Source organism: Plecotus auritus (genome assembly GCF_963455305.1).
Source record: "Plecotus auritus genome assembly, chromosome: 5".
In the NCBI taxonomy this organism is placed as follows: domain Eukaryota; kingdom Metazoa; phylum Chordata; class Mammalia; order Chiroptera; family Vespertilionidae; genus Plecotus; species Plecotus auritus.
The window spans coordinates 15,052,028-15,070,511 of NC_137776.1; the positions used below are offsets into that span (position 1 = coordinate 15,052,028).

The 18,484-nt window shown below is 40.8% G+C and overlaps 1 protein-coding gene across 2 annotated transcripts in view; it reads right to left on the bottom strand.

Annotated features, from left to right (window-relative positions):
• KLF7 (KLF transcription factor 7) overlaps window positions 1-18,484 on the bottom strand; it is a 92,542-nt gene that overhangs the window by 33,194 nt on the left and 40,864 nt on the right. Inside the window, exon 2 of one of the 2 annotated variants that reach the window (XM_080669306.1) lies at window positions 12,138-12,768. In XM_080669306.1, coding sequence (XP_080525432.1) covers window positions 12,138-12,768 — 631 coding nt within the window. The remainder of the gene's footprint in view (window positions 1-12,137; window positions 12,769-18,484) is intronic. The other variant, XM_080669307.1, reaches the window with a different exon arrangement.

The following is an 18,484-nucleotide window of genomic DNA, read 5'->3' on the forward strand; positions in this document are numbered from 1 at the left end:
TGATAATAAGGTTTCCTTTGCAGTCTGAACATTACTAATGGCTAGCTGGTTTCCTTGAGAGCTATGGAACACCGCAATATTCTCTCCATCATCCTAGCCTAGTTCGGGGCCTTCTATTTCAGGGATACTTTAAGCAGAAACGATTCCATAGAGCCTGATCTGATGCTAGAGTGGCGGGGCTTACTGCTCAGAACAGAGCTCCTCCTGCTTCACTTTCCATAGGGATGATGGAGCTCATTAGTATGGGAAGCCAGTACCAGCCATTAGCGTCAAGTAAGAGTTGCCTTTGCTAACTATTTCTGTGCACAGTCACCAACATGTTCCGAGATTTCTCAAGAAAACAGCTCCTTCCCAGGGGGATGAAGTTGCCTCCTTATGGAGCCCCAATTTACATACACTTCCTCAACTATTTACAGTGAAACCTTCTTGAAGCATCACTTCACCTTTAAAGAATCCTTCTCCCCACATTCCAGTGAAAATTTCAATATTGATGAAATGGAAGCCTCTACTTAAACAGGAGATACCAGTATATGGAACATAGTTACACTATTTTAAATCACAAAACTGATTTTAGGTTTATTTTGCACTACATTTGTTTGCTTGTTATAGGTTTGCAAAACATGCATTCTTTCTATATAAGTAAAATGTATCACCAAAAGTGTCTGAGGCATGCTGTGCACATCAGAGGAATGAAATCTATAATGCAAAGTCATGGGCCCAGCAGCTCCCCTTCACTCCTTCTGAATGAATAAAACACTTGGGAAAATCCCATAACTGTTTTTAGTCCATTTTATTTCTTACTTTATATTCTGTATGATAACAAGAAGAATGGTGACAAAGGAATTTGGTCCATCGAAGAGATGAGTTGGTACTATCCTTAAGATGTTAAAGATGCTGCCTTGTTAATAAGTTAGAAATTTTAATGTTTGCACAAATTCTATCGTGTCCACGACAGATATAGATGTGTAATAATTTGCGAGTTCTTTCTTAAGAAGACCAAATCCATCATTTAAGCAATAAGTCTTGAAATGTCTTGTTTCTTTTAAACCCTATTCAGAAGGTATGCAGAGGAAAGAAAGACTTCAAGATTCTAATGTTTTCATAGCTGAAGGATTTAGTTGAGAAAGCAGGATGAGGGGACGCAGGTGCCAGACATTGTGTAGAATTTGCACTTATGCTCCATTAATTGCCAGCATATCCTCCTTTCCCTTTCGCCTCCCCTCCCCCCATTAAGTCCCCTCGGGAAAACAGTAGAGCAGCAGGCCCAGACTGGTACCCAGCAGCAACACCGGGAGCAGAAGTAGCCAATTAGCCTCCAGAATACAAAGGGGGGTTGGGGGGAAATGATGCAGTTACCTAGCAACCAGAAAGAGCAGAAACAGCTGTGTAGCAGGCCCAGGCTGGTACCCAGGCAGAAACAGGATAGCCAATTAGCACACTGTATTTAATGCTGATGTGGTTTCCTAGTAACAGGCTGTACAAGTCTGTCTGATGCATTTTCTTTCTCCCTTCCTCACATTTTCCTCAGTCATGCACAGTATTACTATTTGCCCTAATTACTGTTTCTCCACTGCTTCAAGGGGCCATTATTTTGTCCCTAGAGAAATTGGAAGAACTCAGAAAAAAAAATCTTCTGTAATGATAGTACTTAGTTTCAAATTCAGATTAGTTGTAAGCTTTGAGACACTAAACAACAACAACAAAGAATGAAAAAAAAAGCAAGCTAGCAAATCGCCCAGTGCCTAAATTTCTAAGTAGCCTATGCTACCTTTTCTACATGCTAATTTTACATGTGGATGAAGCAAAAATATTTAATAAAGCATACTGTCATTTTGCCATTCACAACATTTTCGAATAGGCTGAATCCCGTGTACTTGAATTTATTCATATTGATTTTAGACACTCTCTGCTGAACACTAGGAACATAAAATGTCTATTACCTATATCAGTGAAGGAAGATGTACCTTCTGATGCTCTTTTTAAAATACCAATACTAGTTTCAATAGGCTCATGACCAACTGAGAATTCAATGTGAAGAATCATTATTTCCTTTCTACGATAGACATTGAATACAGGTGAAGAGTGTGTATATCCTATAGTAAGGGGGTTCAAACACCATGTTATAAGTTCATAATCACACTAATGAATTCCAGTGAGTTGACATTAAATCATGTGAACCCACAAAATGAAGACAGACAACTTTTAAATAGGACTACAGTACAGCTATTCTAAAATATTTCCTACTGCACCTTGCTACTCTTTTTTTGGGGGGAGGGGGGCAGCAAGTCAGTTTAATGTACAATGTGCCGAGATTTGATGCTAGATGATTGATTGATTTCTTTCCCATTTATATGACGATGAAAGACCTTTCACCTCTAAAGATTAATTTCTCACTCTGCTTGGACACTCCTGTCTATACTAGAATATGTACCAGACTCAACCTTTTTCTTGGGCTCTATTCTTCAGGGCACTGATTATCTAACTCTACACTAGACAACTGGAACCTCTCCCATAACAGTGGCTTTAATATTGGAACAATCTATAGTCCTTCTTAGAAAATCTTGATAGGAACACAGCAAGGGTTCTAGAGGAAGACATTACACACCACAGCGCACCTGTCTGGACAATACTCTTCCATGAAGGAAGAGAACTTTTGTCAGCTGAGGATGGCTTCTGGCTTCCTGCCCGCAACAAAAGGATTGGTGACTTTTAATCAACTTCAGCTCACCTAGTGAAATGGTTGAAACTGTTCTATCCCAATAAACTTGGGATTTTTAAAAATTTTACATTGTTACCCGAAAACAGCTTGCACAGTACTGTTTTACTTTACTGAATTCCACAAATTAAGTCAGTTATAGTAATGGAAAGAGGTTATATTCTGAAGGTAGAAACAACAACAAAAACCTAAGTTATAGTTTATGATACCAGATGAGTGGTTTTTATAACATAAAATGAGTTTTAAATTATATATGCATATTATTCTGCACACAAAATAAAGAGGGTCTAGCCTGAATCCAGATAACCTTTGAAGGAAAGCAAGGAAAAGATGCAGAGTCCGCCAAGTGGGCCTGGTTTGGGACAAAGCTGGACTGAGGTTCCATAAGGAACTGGTAAGGGGGCACCTGGTCTTCCATCCCTAAAAGTCTATAAGGTCCAATCCTGGTTAGTCCCCAATACTTAATAAGCACAGAGGATAAAAAAGGTAGGGTGAACAGAAATGTGGAACAGTCCATGACAAACTTATTCTGTCTACAGACACTCTTAAATAACTTAAGTGGCTTGACTTTCAATTTATAAGCTAGCGGGTCCTAACACTGACCATGGGAACGGTGCAGCAGTGGGGAACAATGCCAATTAACCGGCATATTCAAGTCACTAGCTTTTGATGACTTTGAATGGTCTTGCTGCTACTAACATTTAGCTTAATAACTGCCATGACACTCTATTACTTTTTTAAATGGTTGCAAAAAAGTTACTCTTTGAAAATGTAGAAAATCTAGTAGTAGGGGAGAGGGTCGGGGGGGGGGGGGGGTGGCGAGTAGAGGTGGTGAACGCTGCTCTAGCTCCATCACCTCCTCACCCCCAGCTTGTCTCACAGATAGCTGAGATTCCATGGAGAGGCTCCCACAGTTGAACATTTAAAATAATAATAAAGAAAGATTTCAAAGCTGTACACTGGTTGATGGATGTGTGATCTACCGATCCACAGGGCACTGCTACCAGACCGTTTGTGCTGCAAAGGAGGGTAAAGGAAGGCTTCAGAGGCAGGAAGTGGCTCCGTGCAGGAAACAGCAGGTATAAGGTGGGGCATGAGAAAGGAAGGAATTGAAATTTCAGAAACAGGTTTGCCCAGGGCCAGCCACTTCGCCTCCATGAGGGTGGGGACAAATCGAAACTGTCTGGTTAGAAAGAGCCAGGCTCTCTCCGTTGGTACCCGAGTAGCCTGGCAGAGCCTGGAGTCCCATTACACACTGGCCCATGTAAGCTATTAGTTATCAGAACCAACTTCCTTAAATAAAACGTATGTTTGCTCATGATCCATTTTCAAGGTTTTAACTCTCATTTCTACTAATTTCAAATTGGATCGTCTTCAAAGAAAAATACACCATTTTACAAATATTTTTTACCTGTCCTTATATTTTAACTAACTTTTTAAAAAAGGAATTTTTACAAGCCGATGTGGCTCGGTTGGTTGTAGCATCATCCAGTACACCAAAAGGTGGCGGGTTCAGTTCCCTTCATCAGGGCACATACCCAGGTTGTGGGTTTGATTCCTAGTTGGGGCGTGCTTGCAGGAGGCAACTGATCAATGTTTCTCTCTCACATTGATGTTTCTCTCTCTCCCTTCCTCTCTCTAAAATCAATTTTAAAAATGTAAGAAAAAAAAAGAGATTTCTTAAAATAAATAAATAAATCATTACACAGTTTTTTAAAAAAGGGTTTTGTTTTTGCTTTTATTTTTACATATGGTTTCCTTAAACTTCTTTTTTTTTTTCTGATTCAAACAGAATTATCCCATTAATGTTTCAACTGAAGGAGACATAAAAAAGATTGCCTACTACAATTAATTTTTATATAATCTTAGCCTGCACTCTTTAGAGAGCTCCATTTAACTTTCCTCAAACCTCCTAATATACTATGTATTGAATAGCTATGATCATCATGGTCATTAACATTCATATGATAATAGAAACGCTTCTGTACATCATCTAGTTATTAAAGGGAACAGTTTTCTTTAAAGTTCACGCTGGCCTTCCCCATGTCATTCCTTCAACTATGCAGTCTCCTCATGACCCTCCTTTTCTCTATCAGGGAAGACTTCATCTTTAAATCCTCACATTTATAAAATGCCATTGCTTCCACTGCCTTTTTTGAAATGTGATTCCTCTATTCTCTTCCCTCCTCCTTACCTCCCACCCCCAACCCATGCTCTGTTCTCTTTTGAGATCAGTTTCCAAATATAATGACTCGATGAAAACATATTTCAGGCTTTTGCATCAAAAAGCAAGGTCCTCAGAGATGAGGGAAGGAATAGTGTCTCCTATAGTAGGTTTTCAATAAATAGTGTCTGATGAAATATGTATTGATTTCATGTTTTGACTTTCTCCATCCTTATTTTAACATGTTCATTTACTTTGTGACTCCTAATTATCCATTAAAAAGACATCTGGCTGGAATAGGAATCTCCCAGAGCCTACATTTATTACCACATTATAATGATAAAATAAATGTGCTTGCTGTGTATATGCTGAGTTTAAGATATACCCAATATATGTTTAGCTAAATGTATCTTCATAAATGTTAAGAGCTAGCATATTTCTAAATTATCATGGGTGAAACTCAAAGATTTTCTGATTCATAAAATTCTCCCATCAGTTGTTTTCCACCACCTCATTCACACTCCTTCTTTACAAATTCTTTCTTTTAAATCTTGAATACGCTAAATCCAAGATGCCAAATGCTCCTATTAAACGCTCTTTACTTTGTGAACTGAACAGTTAACTCGTATTCTAGTTTCCCTCCCATAAACGGGGTTTAATGAGTTTCTGCCTCAATACATGGATAAACATTAGCAGCCCCGTGTCTCAGAATATTAAAGGCCCTTTAGTGTCTTAAAATTGCCCCTTTTTCATTGCTATTGTATAAATTCAAAGAATTCTTATCTATGGCACCAAGGAGGTTGAAAGTGGTTGATGGGCCCCCTAGAGTTCTAGACTAAGGTATTTAATTTAGTCCTGCTGATATGTCTGACCTTGAATTAGGGCTCCTATTTATACAAATTAGTGTTTTATCACATTGGCATCATTTAAAAACATGAACAGCATCCATAAATGCCCTGTCCAGAAAGAGAAAAGTGACTTTTTATCTCAGAATCATCCATGCTGCTTCTGACCAGTGACAGGAGCCCCCAACCCTCCCCCCCCACCCCCCCACCCCCCCCACCCCACCCCCCCCCCCGCCGCCCGCCTCAGTTAATGCTTTGTTTTCCTTTAGCCTATCCCATTGCCTTTCCTTTCTCCTCTGCTGGTCCCCCCGTGGCACAGTGCCTGACATCTATGGGTACTTAATACCTGTTCATGGAATGACTGAATGAACAAAGTAAATAAGAAGCAAGATGATCTATTGAATACAATGCAAGCCTAAGGGACAGGAGATAGTGGTCAAATTTTACTCTGCCCATGGCGGGTTGTATAACTTGGGCGAAGACATATTTATATTTTTGGTCCTCAGTTTCCCTGGTATGTGATAATGTTTGCCTTTCTTATTTCACAGGTATAGAGTCTTAACATTTGTCATTTTAAGGAGTGTATTGGGACTGTTACAAAAAAAGTCTCTCTTTAACCCTAAGGTTAAAAAACTGGTTTAATAGTAATGAGCACATAACAGTGGCTATAGTAGTAACAACAATGGGCCTGGAAATGGAAGACCATTTCTTTGTGATTTCCTTGTTCCGGGTCTTAGTCATTTGATGATGCACTATGTTTTAAAGACCTGCCCAACTTTTATCTATTTAGGAGACACTTAAAGTATTTTTCATTGTCAATTTGTATTTCAACTACATGTTTCTCATCTCTTCTGACTAACTGGTTATTAAGAAAAATATCTACTTGATTTCTTTTTCCTTCATTAGCTAGCATAACAGAGCTTGGATGGGAGCAACAGTGTTTTGTGAGAATCCTGGACCAGCCACTTAAGAACTATGTGAAGTTGGACGAGTTACTTGACCTCTCTGGACCTCATTTTCCTCATTTATGAAATAAAAATAGTGCCTATGTCATTATATTAATATGAGGATTAAAAGGGTTATATTTTTAGAAGACTTCAAAAAATGCATTGCAAGTGCTTTATGTTTGTTGAATAAGTAATATATATTTCACCTTCAAAGGACTTTCATTATATGTATAAAATAAGCACTTCGTTTGCCTCTTAAACACAATGCTCATCTTTTTGTTTGTAATATTTAGACACCTTTTCATTTAAAAGCGAACTATTTCCCTAAATCCTAATTAAACTTAGAGATTGTACCATATCTTAATTCATTATGACCTGCCCCAAAGCAGATATAAAATGCTAATTGCACACTCGTATTACCTTTCCACCTGAAAACATCCCTTTACACCCTCCATTGCAAAATCTAGAATGTGCTCATCACCACCCATAGATTAGACTAAAGCAAGCCCAGTCCCTAGAGAGGACCCTCCAAATAGCACATGTGAGAACATGGCCTGTTTTCTCCTTCCTCTGTGACCAACAACCAAAGATTTCATTGCTGGCCTTTGTCCTGAGTACCAACAGGATTCGTTCTTACTTGTGTAAATGTGAACAAGCTTTCATATGAATTTCCATACTAGGAAAGTCTGCTCATTGAACACAAAGCATCATTTCAATCAGAGGCTTTTTTTGTTTTTCCCATCTCAGACGTGATCAAGAAGAAATGTGAAAAATAATTATTTTTCTTTTTGCATAGAATCTATTAACAGTTTAACATTGATTTTTGCTAAAAATGAGCAAAATAGTGACTTTTGGGAAATTGAAAGTAAAGATTTCTCCTGCATCAAAATATTAGGATTACTTAGCTGACTCCAAGAAGATGGATAAAATTATGATCATAATGGTTGAATTACTGAGAAAGAAAAATACGTTATACAAAGACCAGTAAACAGGGTGGGAAAGAAAGGTCTGTACGGCTTGGCTGCTAAAGGACATTTATACTCATGCCAGCACTAAGTGCTCTTCCCAATGAATAAACCATATGTCCATTTTTATGTGCTTCCTTTCACTGAGATTCTGCTACTTCACAATATTCCCTTTGTCCCAGGCTCTGCCTCATCTTCTTCCACCCCACCCCCTGAGTCCCCCATCCATAACTTCACCTCCTTAGGTAATCAGCATTTGTGCCCAAGTTACCAACTTGAACATCTGCTACCTGGGGGGAAAAAAATCACCTCATTGCCTAACATCCTCCAGGGCAAAAAGTTTAAAGGACTCAGCATCCTCAAAAACCAACCAAAGGGTTTGGGGTTGCGGGGGGAGCATATCTTTCTTTTCCAGCTCAGTAAATTCTAAATTCTAGCTATATAAAGATTAAATGAATAACACTTTAAAAATTCCTCAATGCAAGCAATCCCAGCTTACTAACAAAGTACTGTCTTTCTTATGCATAGACAGGGACCCACACATTATTTTATTTCATTTTTGCAATGGTCTCCTTTTCAATATATGTACATATAGAAGAGAGAGCATATACATAACCCTAGAAAACAAAATGCCAATATTTCCCTATTTCTCTTGAATAGTTTTCTCATTTTTTTTTTCTGTCCCAAAACACTTCCCTAACTGAAAGATAAGGAAACATTTTCACTGAATTAAAGTGAACCCTGTATTAAAACAACTTGCCTGAATCCAACCAGAACCCATTTCTTTAAACTTTATTTCAACCTTAGGTCAGCAGCTCTCCCCAGCCCACTCACTCACATCAGCAGACTCTTCCTGAATTCCCATCACCATATACCTTTGCCCTCAAGCTTTTACTAGTCCATTTCCTTGATATGCTTGCACTTAATTTGATTCCATCCTTCATGCTTTTTCCATTATTCTTAGTTCATCCACACCACATAAATTATCACCTTTGTTTGCAGTTCCCCATGTGCCCCATTCACACCAATTCCAAATAAATACTTCTGATTCTCATCCACTTAATCCAAATTAATTCATATTCCCGCTCCCTGTCCCTCATCCCCACCTCTGCCTCTCTCCTGTCTGTTTCTCTTTCTTACAGCAGCTACTCTTCCCTCCATGCTTGGCTCCGAGGATGCCAGGTGATTGCTTCCTATGTTGGCTTAGAAAAGCCCTGGTCTACATTAGTGACAACATCAATGGCCAATTGCTTGCATGTCCAGTCTCACTCTCCACAACCAGTGTCTATGAACATCATCAGCCCCACACAGAAAGTGCGGGAGTGAGGGCAGAAAAGCTTCTTGCTCTTGGCCTATATTTAACTTTGGCTAAGTGACTTAAAGTCGTGGGGCTTTATTTTCATGCAACCATCACTAATCAATAGCAACAGCAATAGTAACATCTACAACTAACCACATGCTATCTATAATAATAAAAGCATAATATGCAAATCAACCAAACGGCCGAACAGCAGAACAACCTTCCGGACAACCTTCCAGATGAAGCCGGGGCTGTGAGGGCCAAGGCAGCCGGAGCTGTGAAGGCCTACTTTTTTTTTTTTTTTTTCATTGTCTAAAGTTTTACATATGTCTCCTTTTTCCCCAATTGACACCCCCTCCCCCCTGAGCCATTCCCACCCAGGCAAGCCCCCACCACCCCAGTGTCTGTGTCCATTGGTTATGCTAACATTCATGCATACAAGTCCTTTAGTTGCTCTCCAACCCCCCCTTCCCCTACCATTTGTCTCTAGATCGATTTATTCTAGTTCATCAAATTATGTTGATCATTATATCCCACATATGAGTGAGATCATGTGATATTTATCTTTCTCTAACTGGCTTATTTCGCTTAGCATAATGCTCTCCAGTTCCATCCATGTTGTGGAAACCATAAAAATCCTACAAGACTCCATAGGCAGCAAAATAGCAGACATTTGTCGCAGCAATATCTTTACAGACACAGCTCCTAGGGCAATGGAGACTAAGAAGAAAATAAACAAATGGGACTATATCAAAATGAAGGCCTACTCTTGCACAAATTTCATGCATCGGGCCTCTAGTCTTTTAATAAGCTTTTACAAGTATTTTGCATATAGTTTCTCATTTCATCTTCAAAGCCATCTAGCAGGTGAACACAGCTGTCCCTATCTTACAGATAAAGAAGATGAGACTCAGTGAAGATAAATAACTTATCCAGGTCATAAATCCAGGAAGTGGTAGAGCCAGAGCTCAAACCCAAGTCCAAGGTTGCCTACAAAGCCCTGCTCTCAACCATTCTGCACCACTGCCTTTCCAATACTGCGTGGTGCCTCCCTGGGCGACCTCCCAATGTGGAGGAGTCCACCCCATATCCCATGTAAGTGGACACAGGTGCTGGGGAACATCGTGAGCTCCACCTTGATGATCACCGAGTACACAATGCCCCCCAAACGAAGCACCAAATAACACAACACTCCAAAGAATTGTCCTCCTGACACATCTTTTGGGAAGAAGGGATTAAAAAAAGAAAAAAAATGCTCTGGGATCCCTCCCCCGCAAAAGGAAGCTCTGCTTCCCCAGTGCTGTCCAGCCACCACACGAGACAGGACATAGCCTGTCTTAGTGTCAATAATTCAGAAATGTGTCCACCAGCATGCATTCCACACCCCAAACAAAACTGGACATTCTCACCTCATCCTGCTTTCTCTAGTTTCCTGTGGGGAGCGGGAGATGAGTCACAACTGAAGTCTGGAACACTGCAATGTCTTGTCATTGCTTTACTCATTGACTTGAGAAAGAAACGACCTTCAGGACAGTATCAGGGAGAAATAACGCTGACAATAGGAAGCCTTAGTCTTGGTGTATGTGGAGTGGAGAACTTGAACCCAAACTCTGATGGGCAACCGTGAGTGGGACTCTGCACCTGAGCCCCCAGGGCTCAGAAGTTATGTTAGGAGACCGTCCCATGAACCCAGCAAGAGCCATGGGGAATTAAGTACAGAATTAGAGGAATGCATGCCTAAGTCCAGTGCTGAGAGGAAGCAATGTCAGCCCTCACCCTCCCATGGGAATACTGTAACTCCGTGGTTCAAAACAGTGATTTCTTCTAGTCACATTATACATCTCTATTCAGGAAAGTTCCTCTGTACTGAACAAAGGCATTCCACAGGCCCCAGAGCAGTAGAGCTGACAGGGGCTTTAAGAGCCAGATTATATGACAGATGTGGACAATGAGGCCCATGAGGTAACGGGACACATTCAAGGTCACTGAGGTAGTAAGTGGCAGAGTTAAAACTAGAACCCATGATTTCTGCTTTTCCAGCCAATGAACTTTGCACTGCACATCCCCTTGGTGGCACAGTCCACAAACCATCAAAGAGCACCAGAAAGACAAGCAGTGAGCCCCAAAAGAACTCTCTCCAGACACCTCCTAACTTAGATTTAAATGTCCACTTCTCTCCAACAATACTTATTCTGTTGCTTAGACGTTTGGAGGGTTCCCAATTCAGCTTATACTGTGCAAGCCCGTAGGCAAAGACCATACAGGCAATACACTGCCAGGGACTCATTTAAAACCCACCAATGACAGTAATTGCTCCAAGGATGCTAACACCAAGAAGAGATGCCAGCCTTAAACTTCCATCTCAAAGCAGAGAACAAAGACCAGTTTCAAGGGAAACGCCAATGTCAGCCCTTCCTCTGTAAATCCCACTCTTCCAAATGATCCCATTTGCTCCAAAGATCAATCTGATTTCTGGGAGTCACTACACAAGTCCTAAGGAAAATATACAGTCCCCGTTGGTCCCCACCTGCCCCCACCACACACATAGCAATGTAATCACTGCAGCAACTCCTCAGTAACAAGCTCATTAAAAAGCCATTCCGCCATCTCTCCATAAAGCATGCGCCAGAGAACAATGCAAAAGAGGAGATGCCAATTAATTATAGAATGATCGCATCTAATGAACTCTGAAACCCTCCTGCTGTTGGTGACTTTGATGAAAAATCAGGGATGCTGGGAGAAGAGGGAATGGGGACGCCCCAGCTACCTTGTTTAACTGTGAATTCTTTCGAATGTACCTCCTCAGATTCCGGGGTTGATCAAACTGCAGAACTACACTCATAAAACAATGAAAAAGTGTCAGAAAGTGACAAGCGCACGTGTCACGGAGGGCTGTGAGTCACTACTGGAGCAGAGCCCCGCTCCGGCATCCTGGGAACTGTTTGATCTTATGCTGCGGTTGGCATGGCCTCTGAACAGATCTCACAGCCCGCGAGGGACACGCCCGTGTGCCGTGCTCAGGACATCTGGAGATCTTAGGCAGCAAGTGAGTCATGTGTGTCCCCACCCAGGCCCGCCTGCCTCTCTAGCACCTCCTAGTTGGCAGGGATGCCACTTCTTGGAACAGAGAGAAGCCCTTCCCACCAGGAGGCTAAGGGAGGGGAAGGAAGCAGCCACGTGCGGCCGACTTGTACCACTACCTGTGTGAGTCCTCTGGTGGGCCTTTAAGTGGGAGCTTTTTGTATAAACTTTCCGGCACCCGTTAAACTGACAGCGGTGAACCCTCTTCTTGTTTTCGGGGCATGCCTCGGCCCCTACCCCTCCTTGTTCACTGTCGCTCTGTCCGCTCTTAACTGTCCCAGCTGCCGCCACGGCTGCTGCCGCCGTTGCCACCCCTCCCACTTTCACCGAGCTGAGCGCAGCCTTCTTGGCCACCAGTTTCAACGTCACTGTGCCATCCACGGCTGAGAGAGTCTGTGAGGTTTTGACCAGATGGCGGCTGAGCTCAGGGGACGACGGGGGCGTTAATGAGGTCACTGCGTTGAGCTGGGCCTGGTTGACGGCTGTGTAGCTGTCCAGAGAAGAGCTGGTTGGCTGGAGACTGAGGCAGGTCTCCGATAGCAACTTGTCCCGAGAGAGCAAAATGTCCACTGCCGAGCTCTTCTCGCAGATGGCCGCTTCCACGGGGAGCAGCAGGGGGTCTAAGCGCCGGAAGCTCTCCTCAATGCACGGGGGAGGAGACGCCCGCAGGAAACAGTCCAAGTCCTCACCAAAGGTCTCCGAGATCCTCCTGGGCTCCGTCTGTAGGTAGCGTTCCAATTCAAGGCATGTCTGCAGGAGGGGGACAGAAACAGCTATCAGAGGCAAAGAACACCAGGAGGCCACATGTTGACAGGCACAGGAGGAAGATTCAGGAAGACACAGAGAATGGTTTCATGGCTCGGATGTGAAATTCTCCCACTGAAAGGTCTGACCTTGTTATTCACTCCCTGAGTACTCCTGAAGGGTTCATAAGGTCACATTATATGAGTTCAACTACTAGAACTGATGGGAAACTGGAGGCCCAGAAGGGCCATCTCACACCATCAAGATCTCAGAGAACATTCAATGTTAAAATGACCTCCTGCCCCACAATCCAACTCAGCAGATGAGATACTCCCTAGGAGTTCCCATCTAAGCACGAAGCAATAGAATCAGGCAAGGTTTTCATACCAAGACAAGACTCCCCACAGTGCAACTTCGTTTCTCAACTAGCTGAGCAAATCACAAAACTAAGCCAATTTCCAACTTGCTTTGAAGAACACAGTGTGTCCACCCAACAGTGTGTCCACCCAAACCAAGGGATGACCTAAGGCACAAGCAGCCAACATCAAGGCCTGCCTTGAGCATGGATTGCCTAACCATCAGGAATGGATACTGTTCTAAAAGAATGCCTGTATAACACCTTTGATGTATAAGACAAAACCCTGTGTGTACAGGAAGTTATTAAAAATACAATTGCTACCTATTTTGTAGCAAGGAACATGAGTCCATTACCATAGTTTAACATCTCTATATGATAAAAGTAAGTTCAAACACAGCTGTTTGACTTGTCAATGATAAAACCCAATCTAATTTCAACATAAAGCTTCCACCTGGTAAAGAAATAGAGAAAAGGGAACGAGAAGTCCTGAGTTTCAACAAATCTTCATCCCTGGTGTACACAGGTCTTTGTAAGATGGTGGAAGCACTTTTATGGCAAAAAAAATGGATATTTACATTTCTGGTCTGAAAGCTCTCCTCACTTAAAAATCCTACTCTGCCAGAATCTTGTATAAAACCATGGTGCTAACTTACACCAGCTCAATTTGTTCTAACTCCTGGACTTCAACAAAGAAATACCGACAGCAAATTTAAAATGTGACTAGCTCTTCATTTACTGCCTCCATAGAGCTTCTATGTTTTCAACCCATGTTCTGATTCTATTAGATAATAGGTTATTATTATAGATATTACAAGAAGTAGATTTCTCAAGACAAAAATTATTCCACAAAAATTATTCCGTGGATTCTAAGCTTTTGTTCTGTTAAGAATATGTTTTAATGATATACCTAGCGGTGTTGTATCTGTCAAAGATTTTACTGTGGTGACATTTCAAAGGATTGGTTTTGTAATCAACCTCTGGTAAAACTCTGCATTACTGAGTAAGAAAAACAGATTTTTAGCTATGATTCACCTCTGGGTCCCACTACTGGTTTTTAATAGTATAACTAATGACTGGTTCCAGTCTTCATTCAACACTCAAGTCACAAGTGTTCATTCAACTACAGTGTCCACAGCAAGGTGCGAGGTTCTCTGTGTGTTAGAATGAGACAGTAGTAGGTCCATGTGATGCAGGGACAGAATAAACAATTACAAGCTAAAAATGACATCCGTTTACAAAGCAAGGAGATAGCAAGTAACGTAATAATAAAGTGTGATAATGAGTTCTTGGGGAAGAATGAGCAAGGAATTCTATACTCTATAATGTGGAGGTATTAATCAAGGAAAGCTTATTAGAAAAAGTAACTTTTTATTCTATTTATTAAGTAATAGCTCTTGCCAAGTAGCTTCCGACCACTTTATATTTGAAAACATCACTGCCACCTTCTCAGGCTAGATATCTGCATTATCCTCACTTGCCCCTTTTCTGAATTCCATGTCTCAGAAATTGCCCTTTCCTTTATCTATCTCATTGCTGGAAATTATAACTTTTTCTCTCCAGTATTAAAGCCCTCAGGGTTAGCTCTAGTCAGTTCACTTCTGAATTAAAAGATCTTACTCCTGAAACCTCCCTGAAACCTCCCCTTCTCTTTTCAAACCATCACCTCCCAAGCACAGTGTCTGGCACTCGACAGGTACATAATGACTATCCAACATAAAATCCACTTTACTTTAGCCATGCTACTTTACTCTGATCTACACAAAACCATCCGCTGACATCCTATCCCAGACCATGCTGGCGCTAGCAATTCTAGAAATGGTCACCAATGCATCAGTTCTGGAACAACTGTAGTGCTTCTTCAGCTCTGCCCAAAGGGCAGAACCAGACCTTTGAGACACAGGTATGTTCCAAGTAAAAATCAGCTGAATCCTGGGTTATAAGTGGTACTTGAGGCAGTTCCCTGCCTCACACACACCCTCAGTCACCACTGTCTATAGATAGAGCTTTTGTATGCCATGTCCTCTTATATACTTTGTAGCTCAAATATTTGAAAGTCACTAAAAATTGCTGATTGTTAGCTCGTTATCTCTTCATATTCAGAGTTCTGAGGAACTGAGATATTCTCAACCCATTTACATACTCTTTTGGGAGGATTAAAAAATAACCTATCCACCCTAGCTGGTTTAGCTCCATGGATAGAGTGTCAGCCTGGGGACTGAAGTGTGCCGGGTTTGATTCCAGTCAAGGGCACATGCCTGGGTTGTGGGCTCGATCCCCAGTAGGGGGCATGCATGAGGCAGCCAATCAGTGATTCTCTCTCATTATTGATGTTTCTCTCTCTCCCTCTCCCTTCCTCTCTGAAATCAATAAAAATATATTTAAAAAATAATAACCTATCCAGTACGCCATAGTTTGAGTCCCAGGTGAATATGAGTCACACTAATGATCTCAGTATAAAGGAAAATCTGGACCACTTATAAGAGGCTGTCACTTGAGTTCCTAATACAGGACATTCTTATTCCATCTAAGAATTAGAAAAGCATGAGTAACCATTAGGGTATACTGATAGCCCTATGAAATCACTGTGGAATAATTTTTGTCTTGAGAAATCTACTTCTTGTAATATCTGCTAAAGATAAAGCTTAGATAGAGAAGAAGATTTGTCAATCAGAAACCCATCAAAAATGTTGGAAATGGAAATGTTAAGAATGAGGAGGGTCTTAATGTTAGATTATTTCTAAGCCAAAGAAAAAGTTTGTCTCCAATGTTCTTTTTTAATTATTATAAGAACTCCCTTAAGAAATGCCTATGATGTTTAATTAGAATTTGAGGCACCATTATTTATACATAGATTTTAATACACCCACATAGAAATAAGTGTGTATATACATAGATGAGTCCATATACTATATTGTCTATGGGAAGAATCTACGAGCAAAGACACTCCACAAGCAATGAGAACACCTGGCACCGTGATCTTGGTTTCTAAATATCATTATCCAATAAAGGAAACAGGACTCCTTGGAGAAATGGTTGATTCAAAGGCTGGGACAAACAATAGAAAAGATGAGCCTAGACCAGGGGTGGGCAAACTTTTTGACTCGATGGCCACAATGGGTTCTTAAACTGGACCGGAGGGCCGGAACAAAAGCATGGATGGAGTGTTTGTGTGAACTAATATAAATTCAAAGTAAAGGAGCGGAGGGGAGAGCAAGAGAACCCTCCGCTCTTTCGGCTCCGTGGGCCGGATAGAACAGCCGAACGGGCCGGATCCGGCCCGCGGGCTGTAGTTTGCCCATGGCTGGCCTAGACTATATCTTGTGGTACCAGAAAGTAAGGAAGTGCTCATAAAGTGATGGAGGCATGTCAAAGAGACACAGGAGCCAACTTGAAGGATCTCTGAATGGCCAAATCTGGACAATTTGAACAACAAAAATGAATGATGGCAATAATGGATGCTAACCCATGGAATAAAATGAATATGAGTCCATCATGATATAAATAAATAATTGGATAAATAAACAGATATAGAAGGGCCAGCTCCTCGTTACAGTAAAATTACAATTAATAAACATAGAAGGAAGGATGGAAATAGAGAAATCTCCATTAGGCAAACGACAAAGTAATAATGACTATAGGCAAGAATCAACAATGGATGTTAAAATTAGTAGATGGAAGTATAATGAGAAACAAGGTATTTGCCTCATCTCAAAATGTATCTCCCAAAAATTATTAATTACAAAGACAAAAAATAATTTTATAGAGAAACCTGGCATGTACCACCTTAACCATATGATCAGTTGGCAGCACTAGTAATAAGAAACATTTATATCATGCACCCCTGCTATGATAGGCTGACAAGGGCACAATGTTTTTCTGTGTCATTCCTGCTAAAAATAAATAACCTCAACCTAATCATGAGAAAACATCAGTCCAATCCAAATTGAGGGGCATTTTACAAAATAACTAGCCAGTATTCTTTAGAAGTATCAAGGTCATGACGAACAATGGAAGATTGAGAAGCTGTCACAGATTGAAGGAGACTGGGGAGATATACATAACAACTAAATGCAATGAATCCTGGCCTGGATCCTGGATTTTGCAAAGGACATTGGTGGGGAAAATATGTATTTCAAATAAAGTGTATAGATTAGTTAATGGTATTGTATTAATGTCAATTTCTTGGTTCCGATCATTATTCTTTGGTTATGTAACATTAGGAGAAGCTGAGCAAAGTGTAGATGGGAACTGTATGTACTATTTTTGCAACTCTTCTGTAAGTCTAAATAATTTCAAGAGAGAGAGAAAGAAAGGTAAGAAAACAACCCAACAGCAAACTAGGAGCATCTCCAGATTGTAAATTTGGATATAGAATTCAAATGTTTGTCTACCAAAACAAACACTCTAAACAAACGCCAACTCCACTGGCACATCTCAATGACAAATTATGTATGTCTAGTACCTCACCTTGGAGAAATGAGGCTTCCCTCAGCCCTCAGCCTCACCTAACAATACAACTAAATGCTTGAGCCACTGGCTCAACCTCCACCCCCTCAAAAATCCTTTAGAGTAGGCAATGGGAAGGAAATGTGCCCAGTACAAAGTGATCTTCTTAGCGAAGATGAGCTTTTTGAAAGCTTTCTGATATCTTAACTTTGAAATGCATGGTTTCTTCTCCTAGTTTCCTAACAAATATCACATGAAATTGGTTTTGAAATGATCATCCTGAAATCTTTTTAAATACCTTCTCCATTTTGTTCATAGCCTTATTACTAGCTGAAATGCTTATTAAAAGAGAAAATTCTCCCTTCCATCCCCCCTAACCCATCTTTATTACTTTCAACAATAAAGATAATTTTTTTTAAAGAGAGATAATCCAAGACCTAGTGTTTAAAAAAAAAAAAAAAAAAAAAAAAGTTCAAACCTATTACTGTCAGGCCTACTACTTCCATGATAGGTTACAAAGTCAGAAGTTGATGGAGAACAGGATATCCCAAGTCTTGTAGCACAAATTAAGTTCACCAAAATCTCCTTGCTGTTGACAAAAGGTAGTTCCTTTCACGGAATCAACAAATATGCAAGAAATTTGGTCATTTATGGGGCATGATGATGCCAAGAGTACCAAAATGACTTTCGTTCAATCTGTCCTTTATCTCATCATAAATTACTTGAAACTTGCCAGTCAGGATTACAAACATCTCCAGACACGTTTGCCATTTCCCCTATAACTCTCCTGAAAGGATATCCTTCGCCTATTTTCCTTTACTTTCTGTTATGCCCACATGCTTGGCACAATCTTTCATCTTCCCTCCCACTAATCATTTTCATAAAGTCTATCTCTTGCAAGAAGCCTGGTCTAGAAAA